Genomic DNA, 18,654 nt, shown 5'->3' with positions numbered 1-18,654 from the left:
ATTTCAACAAAAAAAAACTTAGCATAGTCACTGAAAAGAGGCTAGTATTTGAAACTATATGCATTTTAAGACTGGTATTTAAGACAATTTAAAGAGTAATATCATATGACTTCACTCGACCAACAAACAATCCATTACTACACTACTCTCGGCACATGGACAAAGATCCCCTGTTTCTTACCTAGGTAGTTTACAAGTCATCGCACCGTCCAGCTGCACAAAAGTGGTGTTCCACGACAGCAAAGTGGAAAACCAACCCTCACCGACCACAAACAGTAATTTTAGCTTGTTTAGCACTGCTGCCCTTTTCCAGCTCCAGCACTTCGCCACTTCCCCAAGGCTAGACTCCAAGCTCCAGGTAGGGAGAGTACAGAGTAGCGGTATCTTCGCCGTGTTTAGTTGCAAAAATTTTAGGGTGTAAAACAATGTAGTATTTTTGTTTGTATTTGGTAATTATTGTCCTGTTATAGATTAATTAGGCTCATTAGATTCGTCTCGTGATTTACAAGCAAACTATGCAATTAGTTTTTTATTTCGTGTAGATTTAATACTTCATGCATGTGTTAAAAAATTCGATGTGACGGAGAATCTTATAAAATTTTGGAATTTTGGAGGCAACTAAACAGGGCCCTTGTCCAGTAAGATAGCTGGCTTTGCCAAGCATCTTTCTTCGGCTTCAAGCCAACGAACTCCATCCGAGGCAAGCCGCAAGCCCCGGTCAAACGTGTTCCACTCACCCACTCGCACAGCCAACACCCACCCGTGCGGGCTCCGCTGCGCTCCCTCCTACCAGTCTACCGCGCCCGCGCGCAGGGTATCCACCCCATGTCACACTCACGATACCCATACGCCCCTTATAAAACACCGGGCGCCTCCCCCCCACCTCACCACCACACCACCCAAAGTCCCCACCGCACCCAAAGCCAAGCGGCCGTCCTCTTCTTCTCGACCAAGAGCAGAGCAAGAGGCAGGAGGAGCAGAGCAGAGAGGCGCGCGCGATGGCAGTCGGGTTCCGCCGGACGCTCACCTCGCTGGCGTCGCCCAAGTCGGTGGCGCCGTCGTTCCTGCTGGACTGCGCACGGCCCAAGAAGCTGTCGTACTTGCGGGTGCGGTCCACCAGCCTCCCCGTGCGCCTGCACCCGCTGGCGGCGGCGCTGCACGACGCGGCGCGCGCGCTGCTGGCGTGGGCCGACGCGCCCGCGCGGACGGGGCCCACGTGGGTCGCCGACGGCGCCGGCCGCGCGGGGCGCGTCCTGGCGGGGCTCGCGGACCTGCTCCACCACCCGCAGGCGCGCGACGCGCTCCGGCGGCACCCCTGGACGGAGCAGCTCCTCGACGACCTCCTCCTCCTGGCCGACCTCCACGGGAGCTTCCGCGAGTCGCTCGTCGCGCTCAGGCAGCTCCTCGCCGAGACGCACGCCGCGCTGCGCCGGCGCGACGGGACCCGCCTCGCCGCCGCGCTGCGGGCGCAGCGGCGGTCGGCGCGGGAGGTGTCCCGCCTGGCGTCCGCCGCGCGGGACCTCTCCCACCGCGCGGCGCCCGACGACGAGTCCGACGAGGCCACGCTCGCCGACGCCTTCGCGGCTGCGACGGCCGCCGTGTCCGCGGCCTCGTCCGCGGTCTTCGCCGGCGTGTCGACCGCGTCCGCCGAGTCCGCCGCCAGCGCCGCGCCGTCCCCGCGGACGCCGACGCCCTACTCCCCGGCCCGCGCGCCCGCCAGCCCGATGTGGCTGGTGACCGACCTGCTCCGGCGGCGGCGGGCCGTGTCGTTCGAGGACTCGTGCAACGAGGAGGAGGAGGAGCGGAAGGCCGCCATGGGGAGGGTGCGCGGGCTCGAGGCGTGCGTCGACGCCGCCGAGGCCGCCTGCGAGGAGCTGTACCGCGCGCTCGTGAGCGCCAGGGTCTCCCTGCTCAACCTGCTCACACCCACGTTCTAGTAGCTTATCCCTAGTGAAAATTCCCGAGGGATCAATGCCCGGGATTCCATTTTGGTTCGTTAGATCGTTCGTTTGCAGTGTGTAAATGATGTAAATATACGCCGGATTGTAAAGCGAGAGGAGTTCCGGTTAGCTGAAAACAAGCACACTCTGGGCTTTTGCGCTTTGCCCATTTCCCCGTCCTCTGTTTCTGCTGTTCTGCACGATTGCCCAAGCAGGTTTGAAATTTTCGTTTTTCTTTTTGCAAGCGAGCAATGCACCATTGCTTCAACTCGACATTGTATTTCCGGGTTGTGAAGACAAGGTTGCCGTTCCATTCCAACGCTCGAGAAACTGCGAAACCAATCGTAAGACGACCGTTACTACTGTCTTTGAGCGAGCCATCTCTCCGTCGCCGTTTCACTTTCTCAGTCAGATGCACGGGCGCCGTGCGACCCCGCCCACCCTCTCGCCGATGCCAGCGAGTTCCAGGCTCCCACTCTTCCAGAGCTCCAGAAGCCAGAACGATCCTGAGCTAACTGATTGCCGGCTGTGTGTCTCATGGCACGTCACTTTGGCATGATCACAATTCACATCTGCTGCTGCTCTAGCTGCCTGTAACTTTCACTCCATGCAAATATCGGATTGTCGGACTTTTTTCGTCCATGCAAATGCAATAATTCTCGCTGTTTTCTGAATACATACTGTACAGGCTAGGGCTGGTACTGATAGCAGCCAGTCAGATCAGACATTCAGACTTGTACCTCCTCGTTTGAGAGTTGCAGATCGGCTGAACCATCAGCTGGCCCGGCCACGGAGATAGCCGGACAAGCTCAAAAGGCGAAAGCAACCCGTTACCGGGCTCGTCAGTTTGAGCACTATTGCCAACAAGAAAAGGAAGTCCTGACCGAACCACCCAAACCAATTATCTAGCAGTACAGTTCAGCGGCTCGCGCGCGCGCGCGGTCGCTGCGGTTGGCTCGCTTGCACGCACTCGGCCCCGGCCCCCGGGGAATCGAATCATTGGGTTCCCCTCCTCGCGATCGCGCGACGGCAAATAATTGGGAGAGGCGATCTGGATGCATCCGTCGACCTCCCATGTTCGCGCGGGGAAGATCCGAGGCATTTTAGTTGCATCTAAAATTTCAAAATTTTACAAAATTTTCCATCACATCAAATCTTTAAATACATGCATGAAGTATTAAATATATCTAAACAAAATAACTAATTACACAGTTTGTTTGTAATTTACGAGACGAATCTTTTGAACGTAGTTAATTCCAAAATTTTTTGCAACTAGCCGAGTCGAACCACGACGAGCGTACACGAATAGTACGAGTAGGAGCAGCGAGCGCGTACGTCTTGGACTGAATTGACTGACTGAATCTAATGCCGATCGATCGATCATTCGGTGGTTGGGCATCTGTGGTGTCGAGTTGTTGACGACGGCGACCTGCCGTCCAGGACGTATGTACGGGTACGCCCGCGTCCTGTGGGTTGGGAACTGCTAGCATGGCGTGCTCCGTTCGTGAGCTCGTGCGCGCCCGTGCTGGTATTGTATTCGCTTCCCTCAGTGGCGGGCCCAGGATTTGAAGGCTGTGTATTAAAAAATTCAAAACACAAAAGCAAAATGGCTATTTTATACCTATTGTTCACACATATACATTTGATTATACCTTTAAATACTATGGATTAGCAAAAATAATTGGTATTCAATGAATACACATTCATACCAAGTGGGCCCGCCCCTGGCTTCCCTGTGCTGCCGAGAATCGGGGGGCTTCGGTTGCGATTCTGGACGCGCCCGGCGAGCGCGGACAGCGGAGAGAGGGTTGCCGAGTACGACAGAGCTGGTGGATTCCTGTTCGATTGCATCCGCATCGCCCGCTGGTGATTTCCTTTGCTTTTCAAACTGACAAGTGTGCGATAAAATAACGGTGTGTTTAGTTGTGAAAAAGTTTAGATTTTGACACTGTAGCACATTTCGTTGTTATTTGACAAATAATATATAATTATAGGCTAATTAGGTTTTAAAAATTCATCTCGGGGTAATCAGTTAAACTGTGTAATTAGTTATTTTGTTCAACTGTATTTAATACTTCATGTATGTGTCCGAAAATTCGATGTGACAGGTACTATGAGAATTTGTTTGGAAACTAAACGGGGCCTAATGTGGAGAAGGTCAGGAGCGATCTTTCAAGTTCCTTGCGAATCAGTTTGTCAGGTTGACGAGACATAAATGTGGATAAAAAGGAAGAGTGAATAATTAAAAAGTGGTGACTGGTGAAAGAGAGAACCGAACATTTTTTTTCTTATAGCAGATAATATGTCACCACTCGCGCTTTGTGCTTGGATGATCCCGTTCTTTTTTCTCTGCTTTCGTAGTGCTTTTGGGCCCCCACGTGAGTGGACGGGCCTGGTTGGAACGGGGCCAGTCGCTCTCCAACTTTTTCGGGGGCCTTTGATGCTCGGCCCACCTGGATCCGCACCGCGCGGGGCGGATCCAAAGCCGATGGCATTTTCGGCACGTGATGAACGTTGGTAGTGGAGCTTTGGGGGGTGGGGACGTGGGGTGGCCATGGATACAACGATGGATGGGGACGGCGACTCCGGAGCACACTGCGCGCCGCACGTACATGTGGTGGATGCACTTGACTTAGTGCAGTAACGGATATGGCTCAAGGACACGCACTTTGGGATCGAGGGAATCCTTGATCTTTGCTTGTTTTGTTTGTAGTCCTGCTGCACTGCATTGTCGAAACTCGAAAAACTCAAACTGCTTCGGAAAAAAAAAGAAGAGAAGCTGAAACTGCTGAAGAAATGGGGCGCGCTGTCCAGCAGGCCCAAGACGCCATACCAGGCAACCGGATCCGCTGCAGTTACCTCCCCTGCAGTTGGGTCACTGCCACGTAGACCCCCACGCGTGCAGGCCCCACACGCAATGACTCAACTGCACGGCTGCCAACTGCAGCGGAGCCTCGTTCCCATACCAGGGCCCCGTTTTTCAATCCTCCGTGGTGGGCTCTGCGACCCGGCGACACAACGTACGATCGAGGACATCATTTCAGTGGAGAGATGCAAGACCAAGCCCCTGAATGCATGAAACTATAAAATCACAGGCAGGCAGGCAGGCAGGCAGCCGGCAACAAGCAGATCCGGAGCGCATTCACGTTATCTCTACCGGCGGCCAGCACACCATCACTTTCCTTCTCCGCGTTTCTTCTCCTTGATCTGGCTTCCATTATTATCAGCGGCAGATTCAGAGAATGCCCGTATGTTCTCTTTCTTTCAGCACGTCATCGTCTCGTCTCTTGTGACATGTATGGAATCACTAGTTTCACTGTCGCCAAGCAATTTTATCATGTGCTCCTGCAGTTTGATCAAGTGGAGCACCTCCAGGAGTTTTGATCCTTTCCGCTCTCCAAATAATGGAGAAAACACAGAGAGAGTTTGATTCTTTCTCTGGCCCACGATTAGGGATGGCAACGGCCCCCGATCCCCGACGGGGATTTCATCCATTAGGGGATGTAAATGGGGTATTTTTAGTCCCCGTGGGGATCTTAACGGACCAAATATTATCCCCGTCGGGTGAACCAGGGACAGGAACGTTCCTTGTGTCCCTCGTCCCTGTTACCCGTCGGGGACCCCGGCAGCAACACCAAAGAAGCCCACCGGCCACTGAAACAAAGCCCAGGCCCATAAACACCGTATAAAACCAGCGTTGTAACCCTATCTCATTTCTCTCTTCTCCCATCTCCAGCAGGCGCCGCCGTCCAGCTCTCTCTCTCTCTCAGTCTCTCTCCCTCAGTGTCTCTCTCAATCGTCTCCACCCACGAAGCTGTTGTGCGCCTCCTCTCCAGTCCTCACCCAGGTGGCACCACACCCTCTGGCCCTCTCTGCGCGCGGCGCCAGCGCGCTTGTGGATTTGCCGCAGGCCGCAGTCCGCCTGCCGTCGCCGGTGAGTGTCGCTGCCGCAGCTACTGGATTCACCATCGAAGCCCGGTGCAGCCCGCATGCCATCGCCAAATCTGTCATTAATGCAGTGCTGCTCTGAGCCGACGAGCACGCGACCACGCTTGCTTTGGGGGAGCAGCAGTGACGCCAGCCGCGGACGCGAGGACAACGATGTCGGTGGGGCGCAGCTGCGCCGTCGACGGGCGCAAGGACTGCAGCGGCCATGCGTGCGCTCAGAGGGTGCGAGGACTGCAGGCCTGCGACAGAGGACCTCTTTGCGGCTGCGGCCGGGGATTATTTGGGGACAGGGTCCCCATCGGGTCTGCTATCCCCGTCGGGGACGGGGACGGGGATATTTTGCCCCCGTGAGCAGTAGCGGGGACGGGGAATGGGAGATTCTCGAGCAGGCGGGGGGCAGAACGATCGGCTGATCCCCGGCGGGGATAGCCCCGTTGCCATCCCTACCCACGATCGAACATCTGTACTTCATGGAGGAAGCCCACAGGCAAGAGCCAGGAAACACGAATGGCAGCCGGCGGGTTGGTACCAGTCATGTCAAAATGAAGCCACAGCTATAGATTTCCAAATGGGCCGCCCGGACTAGCCCGGCCCTAGCCCGATGTGGCTCGGCCCGAAGCGGCCTGACACTATCAGGCCCGATAAATTCTTCGTGCCGGGCCGTGTCGGGCGTCGTGCCTTACTGACGGTCCAGGCCCGGCACTAAGGCCTCTTTTTCGTGCCGGGCCGGCCCATCATGCCATGGCCGGCCCATCGTGCTTGGCCGGCAAGGCTTTGGGGCGGCGGAGGGAGCAGGGCAGAGCCGAGTAGCTCCGCCTCGCCGCTGCGCGCTGGCCCGCCCCGCCGCCGCCGCGCAAGGAGGGAGGATGGAGGGGCGGAGGAGCCAATGCAGCAGATCCGGTCAAGCTTGGCACGGCGGAGCTCGAGGCCATCGAACTCGATGCCGCAGTAGCTCGGCCATGGATTCTGGCCACTGCAGGGATCCGGCCCGCACCTGCGTCGGGGCCTCGAGGGCGCTAGATTTGCCGCTGTCTTCCCGGCGAGGGAGAAGGGAGGAGGAGGGGGCGGCGCCTCCCGGTGAGGGAGGAGGGAGGAGAGGGGGGCTGGCACCGAGCAGTGGAGAGAGAGGGAGCAAGACTGAGAGAGAGAGGGGCAGGGGCCGGGGGCAGCTTGCGCCGCTGCAGTCGGCGAGCTGAGGAGAAGGGGCGTGCGGGCGGACGGCTGGAGAGAGGGAGTGGAGGAGAACTGAGAGAGAATAATGTTAGAGTTTCTCTTTTAATAGGCCATGGGCTGGTAGATGGTGATACTAGATGGGTTTTTACCAGGCCGCCATCGTGCCGGCCCAAAATCGTGCCGTGCTTCGGGCCGGCACTATGGGCCGGGGGCCCATCGGGCTGGGCCAGCCCACGGCCCGATCTGCCGTGCCTAGGGCCGAGCTTTTTAGGGCCGTGCCTCGGGCCGCCCATCGGGCCCGACCCATTTGAAAATCTATAGCCGCGGCGATCCTGTAACATACTACATACTACAGTGTACACAGCGAAGAGTTATTTTTTGCCGTGTGCCAAAGGAGGACACACAGTAAAACTCCATATTTGCCGTGTGCTGCGCGTGCCCGACCCCAGCACACGGCGCGTGCCCGACCCCAGCACACGGACACGGCAATCTTGAACGGCGTTGTGCCGCGTTAACGTCCGGGGGTGGACGCGCACGTGACAGTTGTTCGCCGCGTGCCGGCATTTAGCACACGGCAAACAACTATTTTCGCCATGTGCTTTTGTTGAAGCACACGACAATGCCGTGTTCCTGGCGCACGGTAAAGGATCTGTTCGTCGTGTGCCCTTGGATTTGCGCATGGCGAAAATCTAGGCACACGACGAACTATCGTTTTCTGGTAGTGGCAGCAGTGCTGCTCTTCTATCACCAGTGTTCGAGCATTCGCCACAAAGCTGGGGCCTAAAAAAGCTCCATAAAGTGATGTTGTTCTCTGTTGCATTGGAACAAGATTTAAAGCTTCTCTAGTCCATGCAATCCGATCGCGAGAAACACAGCCCAGCAGATACCAGTCAAGCAGTCGTCGTTTCAAACCGAGTCTAGTCTAGTAATCGTTGATAAGTCTAGTCACTGTTGACAAGTCTGGTTGGTAGTAAAAGCCTTTTAACTCTTATGAAGAGGCCTTTGGTTTAAGAAAAGCTTTTAATTTCAACATTGATTTTTCCGACGGAGATCGTTCCTGTGGTCAGATTCGTGCGATCTTGAATTAAACCACAATTTTGGGCTCCTGCAAATTTTGGTTTCATAGTTGTCCTTATCTTCATTGTCCTTGTACTTCGAGATGAGGATCGTGCCGGTTTCCTTGTGTTCACGGCAGTCACGGTACCTTTTACTGTCACACACACACATATATATATATATAATTTGGCTTCACATGTTTAGGTGACACACTGCAACTGAATTCAGAGATAGTTGTCCTCATCTTCATTGCCCTTGTTCTTCGAGATGAGGATCGTGTCGGTTCCTTTGTGTTCACCGCAGTCATTGTACCTTTTACTTTCACACATATATATAATTTGGCTTCACATGTTTAGGTGACACACTGCAACTGAATTCGGAAGTCATATATGACTCTGTTGGACTACCTTGTCAGCCAACCAACCAGTAGTGCTTTTCTCTCACATCAAATCAGCACCAGCTGTAACACCCCAAGTGTTAATCACTTGCTTAACATGATCATTAGCACTAACCGTTCATGTATAAAGCTATTAAACAATTTTTTCTAGCATTTTAATACATGTGATGTGAATTTTCTTTTAAAATGTTTCCTAGTAAGAGTTATGTAATTCCACAGTTACGTAATATTAAAAAATGAATAAACATGAAAAGTAGCAAATTGATGTTAAAAATTTATTTTGAATACCAAATTGACATATCTATTATCCTTGAACAAGTTCCAAAAAGAACCAAATTCAAATTTTTGTTTAGGCATCTAAATCATGACATGGTGAAGTCTTGGTTTAATTCAAAGTAACGTTGTTTGGAGTAGATATTTCCTTGCGGTCACTGTTCATCGACCCCACCTGTCATCCTCCTCACTATCCCCCCGGAAACCTACCTGGCCAGCACGTCTCCTCCCTCGAAGCATCGCCACGCTGCTGATCGCTCTGCCGTGCTCATCCCGACGCCTCGCTCCCTTCTGCGCGGCCTTATCCTCTACTAAGACGCCAGCAGCAGCATTTATTTATTTTCTCTCTCTCCCGTGCCATGCACCCTGCTCCACTCTTCTCTGTTCCTCCCTCCACCGCAGCAAGCAAACGGCAGCTCCCTCCATTCTTTTCCCCTCCTCTGCGTGAGCAATCCAGCAAGCCAAGCGCACCCTTCCTCCTCTGATATTCTCTCTCTATCGGTCACACTCTCTTCTCTCTCTCACTCCCTGCACACTCACGTACACACACAACACAACATTAACTCTCACACGTCTCACTCCCAGCACACATGCACACAGTCTCCCACTCACATGCACCCTGCTTTCTATCTCGTCTGATTTCCTTGTCCACCGCGAGCACCAGGGGAGCTCCCACTCTCGATCTCTTATTTCTTTTACTCCACCAAGATGTGCAACAGCAGCAGCCGCCTTTCCTTCACCGAACAGTAGCTCAAGAATAATCATTTCCTTATTTGCTTGCTTCTCCAATCGACGCCACCCGATTGTGCTAGCCGCCGCGCCACCATGCCCCGTCGCCGGACGTCCTCGCCGCCGGCCATGGTCCGGCCGTGACCTGTCTTACCGGTGGGTAAGATTTTCTGACTTTTATTCATTTAACGAAAATTATAGACTGCATAATAAATCAAAGAAAAATAGTAAAAATACAAAATTAGTTTTGTTAGAGTGGTTACATCTGTATCTATAAGGGAAAAATATTAATTCTTGCAAAATGATCTTTTTACCCTAGCAAAAATTTAAATGGTGTTTAGGCTTAATTAATTAATTTCTGCAAATCTGCTAGTCCAAAAATTATGAAATTTTTGCGGTACTTCATTTTATGCATGTGTAGTCCACTATAAAAATTTTATGTCCAGAAAACATAGTTTGATATGTTAATTGGGTTCTCCATATCTTAGTATATCTATAAATTAAGGAATAAATTATATGTAAGAAAAATCTTGTTAATTTAAATTAGAACACTGTATTAGTAGCTGTTTCATGCTCGATTTTGCTCATCACTAGAATGTACTCATGATCTACTTTAGTAAATCTATTTTGCTCATGGTGAATTTAGGTAGTTTGTATTAAAAACATATTTTTGGGGTTCATGCCAAAATAATTTAGTTAGTTGCTAATAATTATTTTATGCTTGATAAACTAGTTGAATTTAATTAGGACATAGTTAATTAAAATAGTTTTCTTGTTGTTAGTAGATATACTAGTGTTGCCTCTTATAGTGGTTTAGTAAATAGTTAGTGGTTCGGTAACCGACTGCCCTAACGGTTGGTTATCGAGTAGTCATCGCACTTCACTGTGTAGTTTATGTTTATTTCATAAATGCATGCATTCATCCATTGCACTCATGCATAGCATTTTATCATTCATGTAGAGCCGGAATATGCACTTATCGTTCACGAAGTTGCGGTTGATCAATCTGGAGTTCACCCAGGTGGAATCGCCATGGATCAAGCTCGGCGTCAAGCAAACTAACTTAACCTGCAATTAAGGCAAGCCCCGGTGCACATTCTATTATTTGAAATTATGACATCTATATATGTATTTATTACTTATGCATTACGTTTCAGGAGTTGATTGAAACCCTAGTTGCATGATCCCTAGGTTTCCCTGAATTATACTTGTCGGTACCCCAGGTCTGGGTACCCCCTCTTGCTATGCCTAGACAAGGGTCTCGTAGTTGTCCTTAACTACGCCATGGCGGCCGAGCAGCCGGACCCCTACTCTCCCGGCAAACGGTCCCGGACCCGCTCTCCGCTTGGGAAGGGTCCGATGATGCCACGTGTCCCGGAGAAGGGAGCGCTCAGTCAACGGGCCCGGACCTCCCACGGGGTCCCGAACCCCCATATACTATCCGGACCCCTCGGCAGGGAGGGAACAGACACCCCGCCTGGGGGTCCGGAGCCGCCGCATGTCCGCGGGCGCAGGTACACGAGCGGCTGCCAAGCTTCCTCGGGAAGACTTGCCCACCTACCGCATTCAATGCGGGAGGTATTGAGTGCGCTCTGCCACAGCAGAACCCAAGGAGCACAGTACAGCCGCTGGCGCCGCTCACGCCACGCACGTCAGTCTGCTACACCAGTTAGACACGACAACTCGGCGACGGAGTATCATAACGCCTACACGGTAGACCCAACAGTCTACGCCGCAACCTATACTGCCTCAACGGGCGCCTCGCCGATAAGACAGGAGGAGACCCCCCTCGGACAGGGAGTCTACAGGACGATGAAGCGTATCTGGCAAGAGATGCTCCACCACTGTAGTGCCATTAATATCTTTTTAGTAAGGTATAAATCCTTGTTGGGCCCACCTGTCGGGGTCCAACGACTGTGTACACGCTCTCCTTGCTCTATAAAAGGGGGACGCCCGTTAGTGAAGGGGGCAAGTCCAAAGGAGGACTGGGAAGCAGAGGATAGACTCATTCATACTAAGAGCAATTCATCTCACAGTGGATGTAGGGTATTACGCTCCGGCGGCCCGAACCACTTTAAATCCGTGTGCTCTTGCGTTCTTGCCTCGAAGCTAGATCAGCCTAATAGCTTAGCACTTCCCCGAGTACTCCCCCTCGGGGAAAAGGCGGGTGCGTTCCGCCACCCGGCTGTGGGTACCCCCAAAAAGCCCACGACATTTGGCGCCGTCCGTGAGGGAGATGCAGGCGTTGGCTAGATCTCCAAACTTTTAAGGTTGAGCTCATCCTCTGCAACGGCAGCGAGAAGATGAAGAGAGGCATGGCGGCACCTACGCCGCATGTCACTGCGCTGAGGCACCAGCGCCCTCGGTGCGGCGGTGCACGGCAGCGGCGCCTGCTATGCGTCGCCACTGCGACACCTCAAGGCCGGCGCGGCGGCGCGCAGCGGAGATACCCGCTGTGCGTCACCCTACAACACCTCTGCGTCGGCTCAAGATTTTCTCTCAAGCGACCGCCAGGGTTCCCCGGCGGCGGCATGATGTCGGCTCAAGGCTTTCTCTCAACACGAAGCCTGGAGCCAACCACTGTCGCCCGGGGGAAGTTGACCGTGGACTCCTCCCTCCCTAGGGCCGAGTCTCTCTCGGTGCTGCTGTAGACAGGACCCCGCCACCAGGCCCGGGGGCCCAACGCCAGCACCAAGGTCGAGCCAGCGAACGACCGCCCTTCTACACGCTCCGTGCTCATTCAAACGAGCACCCAGCTCGTGATGAGCGGTCGTCGGGCCGGCTTCCGACGGCAGACGGCGACAGCTGGCAACGGCAGGGCCACTCCCATTCAAAGCCAAAGAATTTGTTCTCATGCTATCTGAGCGTAGGACAGTTCTTGTTTTGGGAGGAGCCCTGTAAGCTCCCGAGGTAATGCTGGATGATGCTGTACAAGCACGTCCAGGGCGCCATCGCCCCAACGACTCAGGAGAGCCTCCAAGACGGCGGCTCCACTACGGCCAGCAACATGCATGCCTTACGGGGCGATAGCTGTAGGTTATCACTAGATAGGATTGAGCGTGTTTTTCTCCTTCAAAATAATATGGTGCCTACGTGTGGTCCAGTGCGGTAAAGGTCCGCCCTTGTAAACCCGACCTCTGGCTTCATCGCACAAACAGGCGACACCAGCAAGTGGTCCAGAGCGGTAGAGGTCCGCCCTCGTAATCCCGGCCTCTGATGTACACCACTAATCAAGTAATGAATGAGATTTACTTTCAGTTCTATCTGTCGTGGGATTTCTAGGGTACCCACAGCCGGGTGGCGGAACGCACCCGCCTATTCCTAGAGAGGGAGTGCTCGGGAAGGTACTAGGCGATTGGGCTGATCTAGCTCTGAGATAAGCACACAAGAACACACGATCTAGAGTGGTTCGGGCCGCCAGAGCGTAATACCCTACGTCCACTGGGAGAAGTTTTGATCTCTGTTGTGTATGAATCTATCCTCTGCCGGGCCTTGGCTCTCACCCAGCCTGAGTTTTCCTTCTAGCGGGCGCCCCCTTTTATAGACCAAGGGGGCGGATACATAGGACGTTGGGGCCCCGACAAGTGGGCCCAACGTGACTGCGCAGCATACTGCGCAGAGTATTTAGATGGCTACAGTGGTTATGAATCTTTCCTCCGATACGCTCCCACGCCCTGCTAGCGCTATGACGAAAGGTGGTCTTCTCTTGTCCCGTCACCAAGGTGTCCGTTGGGGGAGCGTAGCTTGCGGCGTGGCCTGTGGAGGCTATTATGTAGGCGTCATAATGGGTGAAGCCGAGCCGTCGTATCCATCTGTTATGGCAGACTGGCAGGCGCGGCGTGGGCGGCGCCAGCAGCTCCACTATCTTGGCAATATGCGATCAATAGTGTCCCCTGGTCAAAGTATCGCCTCGGCTTCTGCTACATTAATGCGGACGTCCTCCTGGCGTAATGAATGCCGCGGTAGGTGAGCCTTAATAAGTAGACCAAGCGGCCTTATATACGTGTCTGGGCCTGTTGACACGTGGTGGCCCCGGACCACCCCGAGGCGGGGTGACGAGTCCTTTCCTTGGAGAGGGGTCCGGTTACTATACATGGGGTCCCGGACCCCATGGGGGGTCCGGGATTCCCTGGGGATCCGGTCCTCTTCGGGAGGTCTGGAGCTTCCAGCCGTTCGGGCTGACCGCTAGCTTTTCCCGGGACATGTGGTGCTCCCGGACCTTTCCCAACCAGGGGACGGGTCCGGGACCACTGTTGGGTGAGCAGGGCTCCGGACCGCAGGGGTCCGGCTGCTGGACGTAGTTAAGGATAACTACAAGGCTCTTGCCTAGACGCAGCAAGAGGGGGTACCCCAGTCCTAGAGTACCGATAGTGGCCCCCGGGCCCACCTCGGGAGAGGCACGAACCCGCGGGTGGGGCCACTAACGAGATGTGTTTCCACGCAAACTTGATTGCGTCGGTATGCTTATACAAAGAGCGGGTGCTCCGGACCCTGAGGCCGGTACACCGGTTGCCAGGTTCAGGCTCTTGAGTGCTCTCCACAGGGCGACGAAGGTGTAGGCTTAGGGTGCGGAACCAAGCTAAGCGGCTACACAGACCTCGGATCGCTCAGGGAGCATGCACCACCTCCCGGACCTGGCTCTAGGCGACCGTGGCGAGCGGTCTCCGCCGGAGCGGGCCACCGGAGTGGACTTGAGTCGACCGTGGCGAGCGGCCTCCGCCGGAGCGGGCCACCGGAGTGGACTTGAGTCGACCGTGGCGAGCGGCCTCCGCCAGAGCGGGCCACCGGAGTGAACTTGAGTCGACCGTGGCGAGCGGCCTCTGCCGGAGCGGGCCACCGGAGTGGACTTGAGTCGACCGTGGCGAGCGGCCTCCGCCGGAGCAGGCCACCGGAGTGGACTTGAGTCGACCGTGGCGAGCGGCCTCCGCCGGAGCGGGCCACCGGAGTGGACTTGAGTCGACCGTGGCGAGCGGCCTCCGCCGGAGTGGGCCACCGGAGTGGACTTGAGTCGACCTTGGCGAGCGGCCTCCGCCGGAGCAGGCCACCGGGGTGGACTTGAGTCGTTGCTGATGATCCGATGAAATATATCACCGGATCTGAGAGTAAGGTGCGAGAAACCTAGGTGCGAGAAACCATGCCTTATACTAGAAGGGAGCTCGGGACCTCTAAAGACAGCAGTTCTCGGATACTAGAGTACTTATAACAGGGTAGTGAAGTACGTAAACTTAGGGTACATTACCAGGCTAAGCTACGCGGAGCTTCTCTACCCCAGGATACGAGTACTACTTCTCCGGACCAGGTCCTTAGGGGTCCGAACTGCCTTCCAGCTTGAAGGGGTGTCCCCACCTGGCCACAAGCCAGCAACTTATCTTGGAGTGTTAGCAATAATAGGAAGATTCCGTTTTAGAGGAAAGAGAAGCTAAACCAAGGCGAATAAATGTAATCAAGGTGGAGCCTAGATAAAACTGAGAAAGATCTCCTTTATTATTGTGGTTGTCACGGTATACATCAGAGGTCGGGATTACGAGGTCGGACCTCTACCGCTCCGGACCGTAGCTTGCCTGTTTGTGCGATAGGGCCAGAGGTCGGGTTTACAAGTTCGGACCTTGACCGCTCTGGACTCACACGTAGGTGCCACGTTATTACAAAGGAGGAATTTTCCCAGCCCTATTTTAGGAGTAACCTTCGGCTGCATTCTATACAGCATGTTCTTCTCTTGATTGGGAGTGGTATCACTACTCCGGGGTTCTTCATGGTCGTCAGAGGTGAAGGCGCCCTGGATGTGCCTGAACTGCATCATCCAGCATCACCTCGGGAGCTCGGGGGGCCACTCCTTGCCTAAGAGCTGTCATATGCTTAGGTAGCATGAGACAAATTCTTTGGTTTTGAGTGGGAGAGGCCCCCTGCCGCCGCCGCCGTCTGTCGATGGAAACCAGACGCCCTTGCGCAGCAGAAGGACCGGCGTGAAGCGCGGAGAGGTGCGGTCGTTCGCCGGCTTGTCCTTGGTGCTAGCGCCAGGGGCCCCCGCGCCTGGCGGCGGGGCCCTGTCTGCAGCAGCACCAAGCTACGCTGAGGCGGCTCTCCGGTGCTGGCGACGGCAGGACGACACGGCCAACTTCCTCCGGGATGGCCGTCGGCTCCGGGCTCCATGTTGAGAGAAAGCCTTGAACCGACGTCATGCCGCCGGAGAGGAAGCATGGCCGTTGCTTGAGAGAAAACCTTGAGCCGACACTGGGATGGCGCGGGGCGGCACGCAACAGGCGTCGCCTCCGCGCACCACCGTGCCGGCTCTGAGGCGTCGCAGTGGCGACGCACAGCAGGCGCCGCTGCCGTGCACCGTCGCACCGAGGGCGCTGGTGCCACAGCGTAGTAACATGCGGCGTAGGTGCCACCATGCCTCTCTTCATCTTCTCATTCGTCGTTGCAGAGGATGAACACGGCCCCAGAAGCCTGAAGATCCAGCCAGCGCCTGATCCTCCCCACGGACGGCGCCAAAATGTCGTGGGATTTCTAGGGTACCCACAGCCGGGTGGCGGAACGCACCCGCCTATTCCCAGAGAGGGAGTGCTCGGGAAGGTACTAGGCGATTGGGCTGATCTAGCTCTGAGATAAGCACACAAGAACACACGATCTAGAGTGGTTCGGGCCGCCGGAGTGTAATACCCTACATCCACTGGGAGAAGTTTTGATCTCTGTTGTGTATGAATCTATCCTCTGCCGGGCCTTGGCTCTCACCCAGCCTGAGTTTTCCTTCTAGCGGGCGCCCCCTTTTATAGACCAAGGGGGCGGATACATAGGACGTTGGGGCCCCGACAAGTGGGCCCAACGTGACTGCGCAGCATACTGTGCAGAGTATTTAGATGGCTACAGTGGTTATGAATCTTTCCTCCGATACGCTCCCACGCCCTGCTAGCGCTATGACGAAAGGTGGTCTTTTCTTGTCCCGTCACCAAGGTGTCCGTTGGGGGAGCGTAGCTTGCGGCGTGGCCTGTGGAGGCTATTATGTAGGCGTCATAATGGGTGAAGCCGAGCCGTCGTATCCATCTGTTATGGCAGACTGGCAGGCGCGGCGTGGGCGGCGCCAGCAGCTCCACTATCTTGGTAATATGCGATCAATAGTGTCCCCTGGTCAAAGTATCGCCTCGGCTTCTGCTACATTAATGCGGACGTCCTCCTGGCATAATGAATGCCGCGGTAGGTGAGCCTTAATAAGGAGACCAAGCGGCCTTATATACGTGTCTGGGCCTATTGACACGTGGTGGCCCCGGACCACCCCGAGGCGGGGTGACGAGTCCTTTCCTTGGAGAGGGGTCCGGTTACTATACATGGGGTCCCGGACCCTATGGGGGGTCCGGGATTCCCTGGGGATCCGGTCCTCTTCGGGAGGTCCGGACTTCCAGCCGTTCGGGCTGACCGCCAGCTTTTCCCGGGACACGTGGTGCTCCCGGACCTTTCCCAACCAGGGGACGGGTCCGGGACCGCTGTTGGGTGAGCAGGGCTCCGGACCGCAGGGGTCCGGCTGCTGGACGTAGTTAAGGATAACTACAAGGCTCTTGCCTAGACGCAGCAAGAGGGGGTACCCCAGTCCTGGAGTACCGACACTATCTTATCTTTACATTAACCTAATAGCACTTCTCCGGTTAGCTTGCATGTTTCTTTCTTCCGTACGGAGTCTTTTCCTTGTTGCTAACGATCCAAATTGAGCTGCTGGCTTGTGGTCAGGTGGGGACACCCCTTCTAGCTGGAACGCAGTTCGGACCCCTAGGGACCTGCTTAGGAGAAGTGGTGCCGTATCCTAGGGTAGAGAAGCTCCGCGTAGCTTAGCCTGGTAATGTACCCTAAGCCTACGTACTTCACTACCCTGTTACGAGTTCCCTAGTATCCGAGGCTGCTGTCCCTAGAGGTCCCGGGCTCCTTTCTAGTATAAAGCCTGGTTTCCGACATCTTGCTGCGAGGTCCGATGGCGTAACTCATGGGATCATCAGCAACACCCCAAGTCCACTCTGGTGGCCCGCTCCGGCGGAGACCGCTCGCCACGGTCGACCCAAGTCCACTCCGGTGGCCCGCTCCGGCGGAGACCGCTCGCCACGGTCGACCCAAGTCCACTCCGGTGGCCCGCTCCGGCGGAGACCGCTCGCCACGGTCGACCCAAGTCCACTCCGGTGGCCCGCTCCGGTGGAGACCGCTCGCCACGGTCGCTCCAAGTCCACTCCGGTGGCCCGCTTCGGCGGAGACCGCTCGCCACGGTCGCCTGAAGCCGGGTCCGGAGAAGTAGTGCTTGCTCCTTGGGCAGTTCGAGGTCCGCTTAGCTCGGTTCCGTACCCTAAGCCTGCACCTTCGCCGCCCTATGGAGAGCACTCTAGTACCTGAACCTGGCGACAAGTGCTACGGCCTTGAAGGGGTCCGGAGCACCCGCTCTCGACATGGGCACGCCAACGCAATCAGGATTGCGTCATGACAATGGCCCCACCTGCGGGTTCGTACCTCTCCTGAGGTGGGCCCGGGGGCCATTGTCGGTACCCCAGGTCTGGGGTACCCCCTCTTGCTATGCCTAGGCAAGGGTCTCATAGTTGTCCTTAACTACGCCCTGGCGGCCAAGCAGCCGGACCCCTGTAGTCCGGAGCCCTACTCTCCCGGCAAACGGTCCCGGACCCGCTCTCCGCTTGGGAAGGGTCCGGTGATGCCACGTGTCCCGGAGAAGGGAGCGCTCAGTCAACGGGCCCGGACCTCCCACGGGTCCCGAACCCCCATATACTATCCGGACCCCTCGGCAGGGAGGGAACAGACACCCCGCCTGGGGGTCCAGAGCCGCCGCGTGTCCGCGGGCGCAGGTACACGAGCGGCTGCCAAGCTTCCTCGGGAAGACTTGCCCACCTACCGCATTCAATGCGGGAGGTATTGAGTGCGCTCTGCCACAGCAGAACCCAAGGAGCACAGTACAGCCGCTGGCGCCGCTCACGCCACGCACGTCAGTCTGCTACACCAGTTAGACACGACAACTCGGCGACAGAGTATCATAACGCCTACACGATAGACCCAACAGTCTACGCCGCAACCTATACTGCCTCAACGGGTGCCTCGCCGATAAGACAGGAGGAGACCCCCCTCGGACAGGGAGTCTACAGGACGATGAAGTGT

General features: G+C 55.5%; 1 protein-coding gene across 1 annotated transcript; it reads left to right on the top strand.

Moving 5' to 3' along the window:
* Positions 1-886: 886 nt before the first annotated feature.
* LOC120687524 lies at positions 887-2,115 on the top strand. The gene has a single exon (XM_039969539.1). The coding sequence runs from the start codon at positions 999-1,001 to the stop codon at positions 1,935-1,937; it is 939 nt and encodes a 312-aa protein (XP_039825473.1). The 5' UTR covers positions 887-998; the 3' UTR covers positions 1,938-2,115.
* The last annotated feature ends 16,539 nt before the right edge of the window (positions 2,116-18,654 follow it).

Source organism: Panicum virgatum, chromosome 9N (assembly GCF_016808335.1).
Source record: "Panicum virgatum strain AP13 chromosome 9N, P.virgatum_v5, whole genome shotgun sequence".
NCBI lineage: Eukaryota > Viridiplantae > Streptophyta > Magnoliopsida > Poales > Poaceae > Panicum > Panicum virgatum.
The sequence above is the reverse complement of the archived record's forward strand: the minus strand, read 5'-3'. Positions and strand labels throughout refer to the sequence as shown.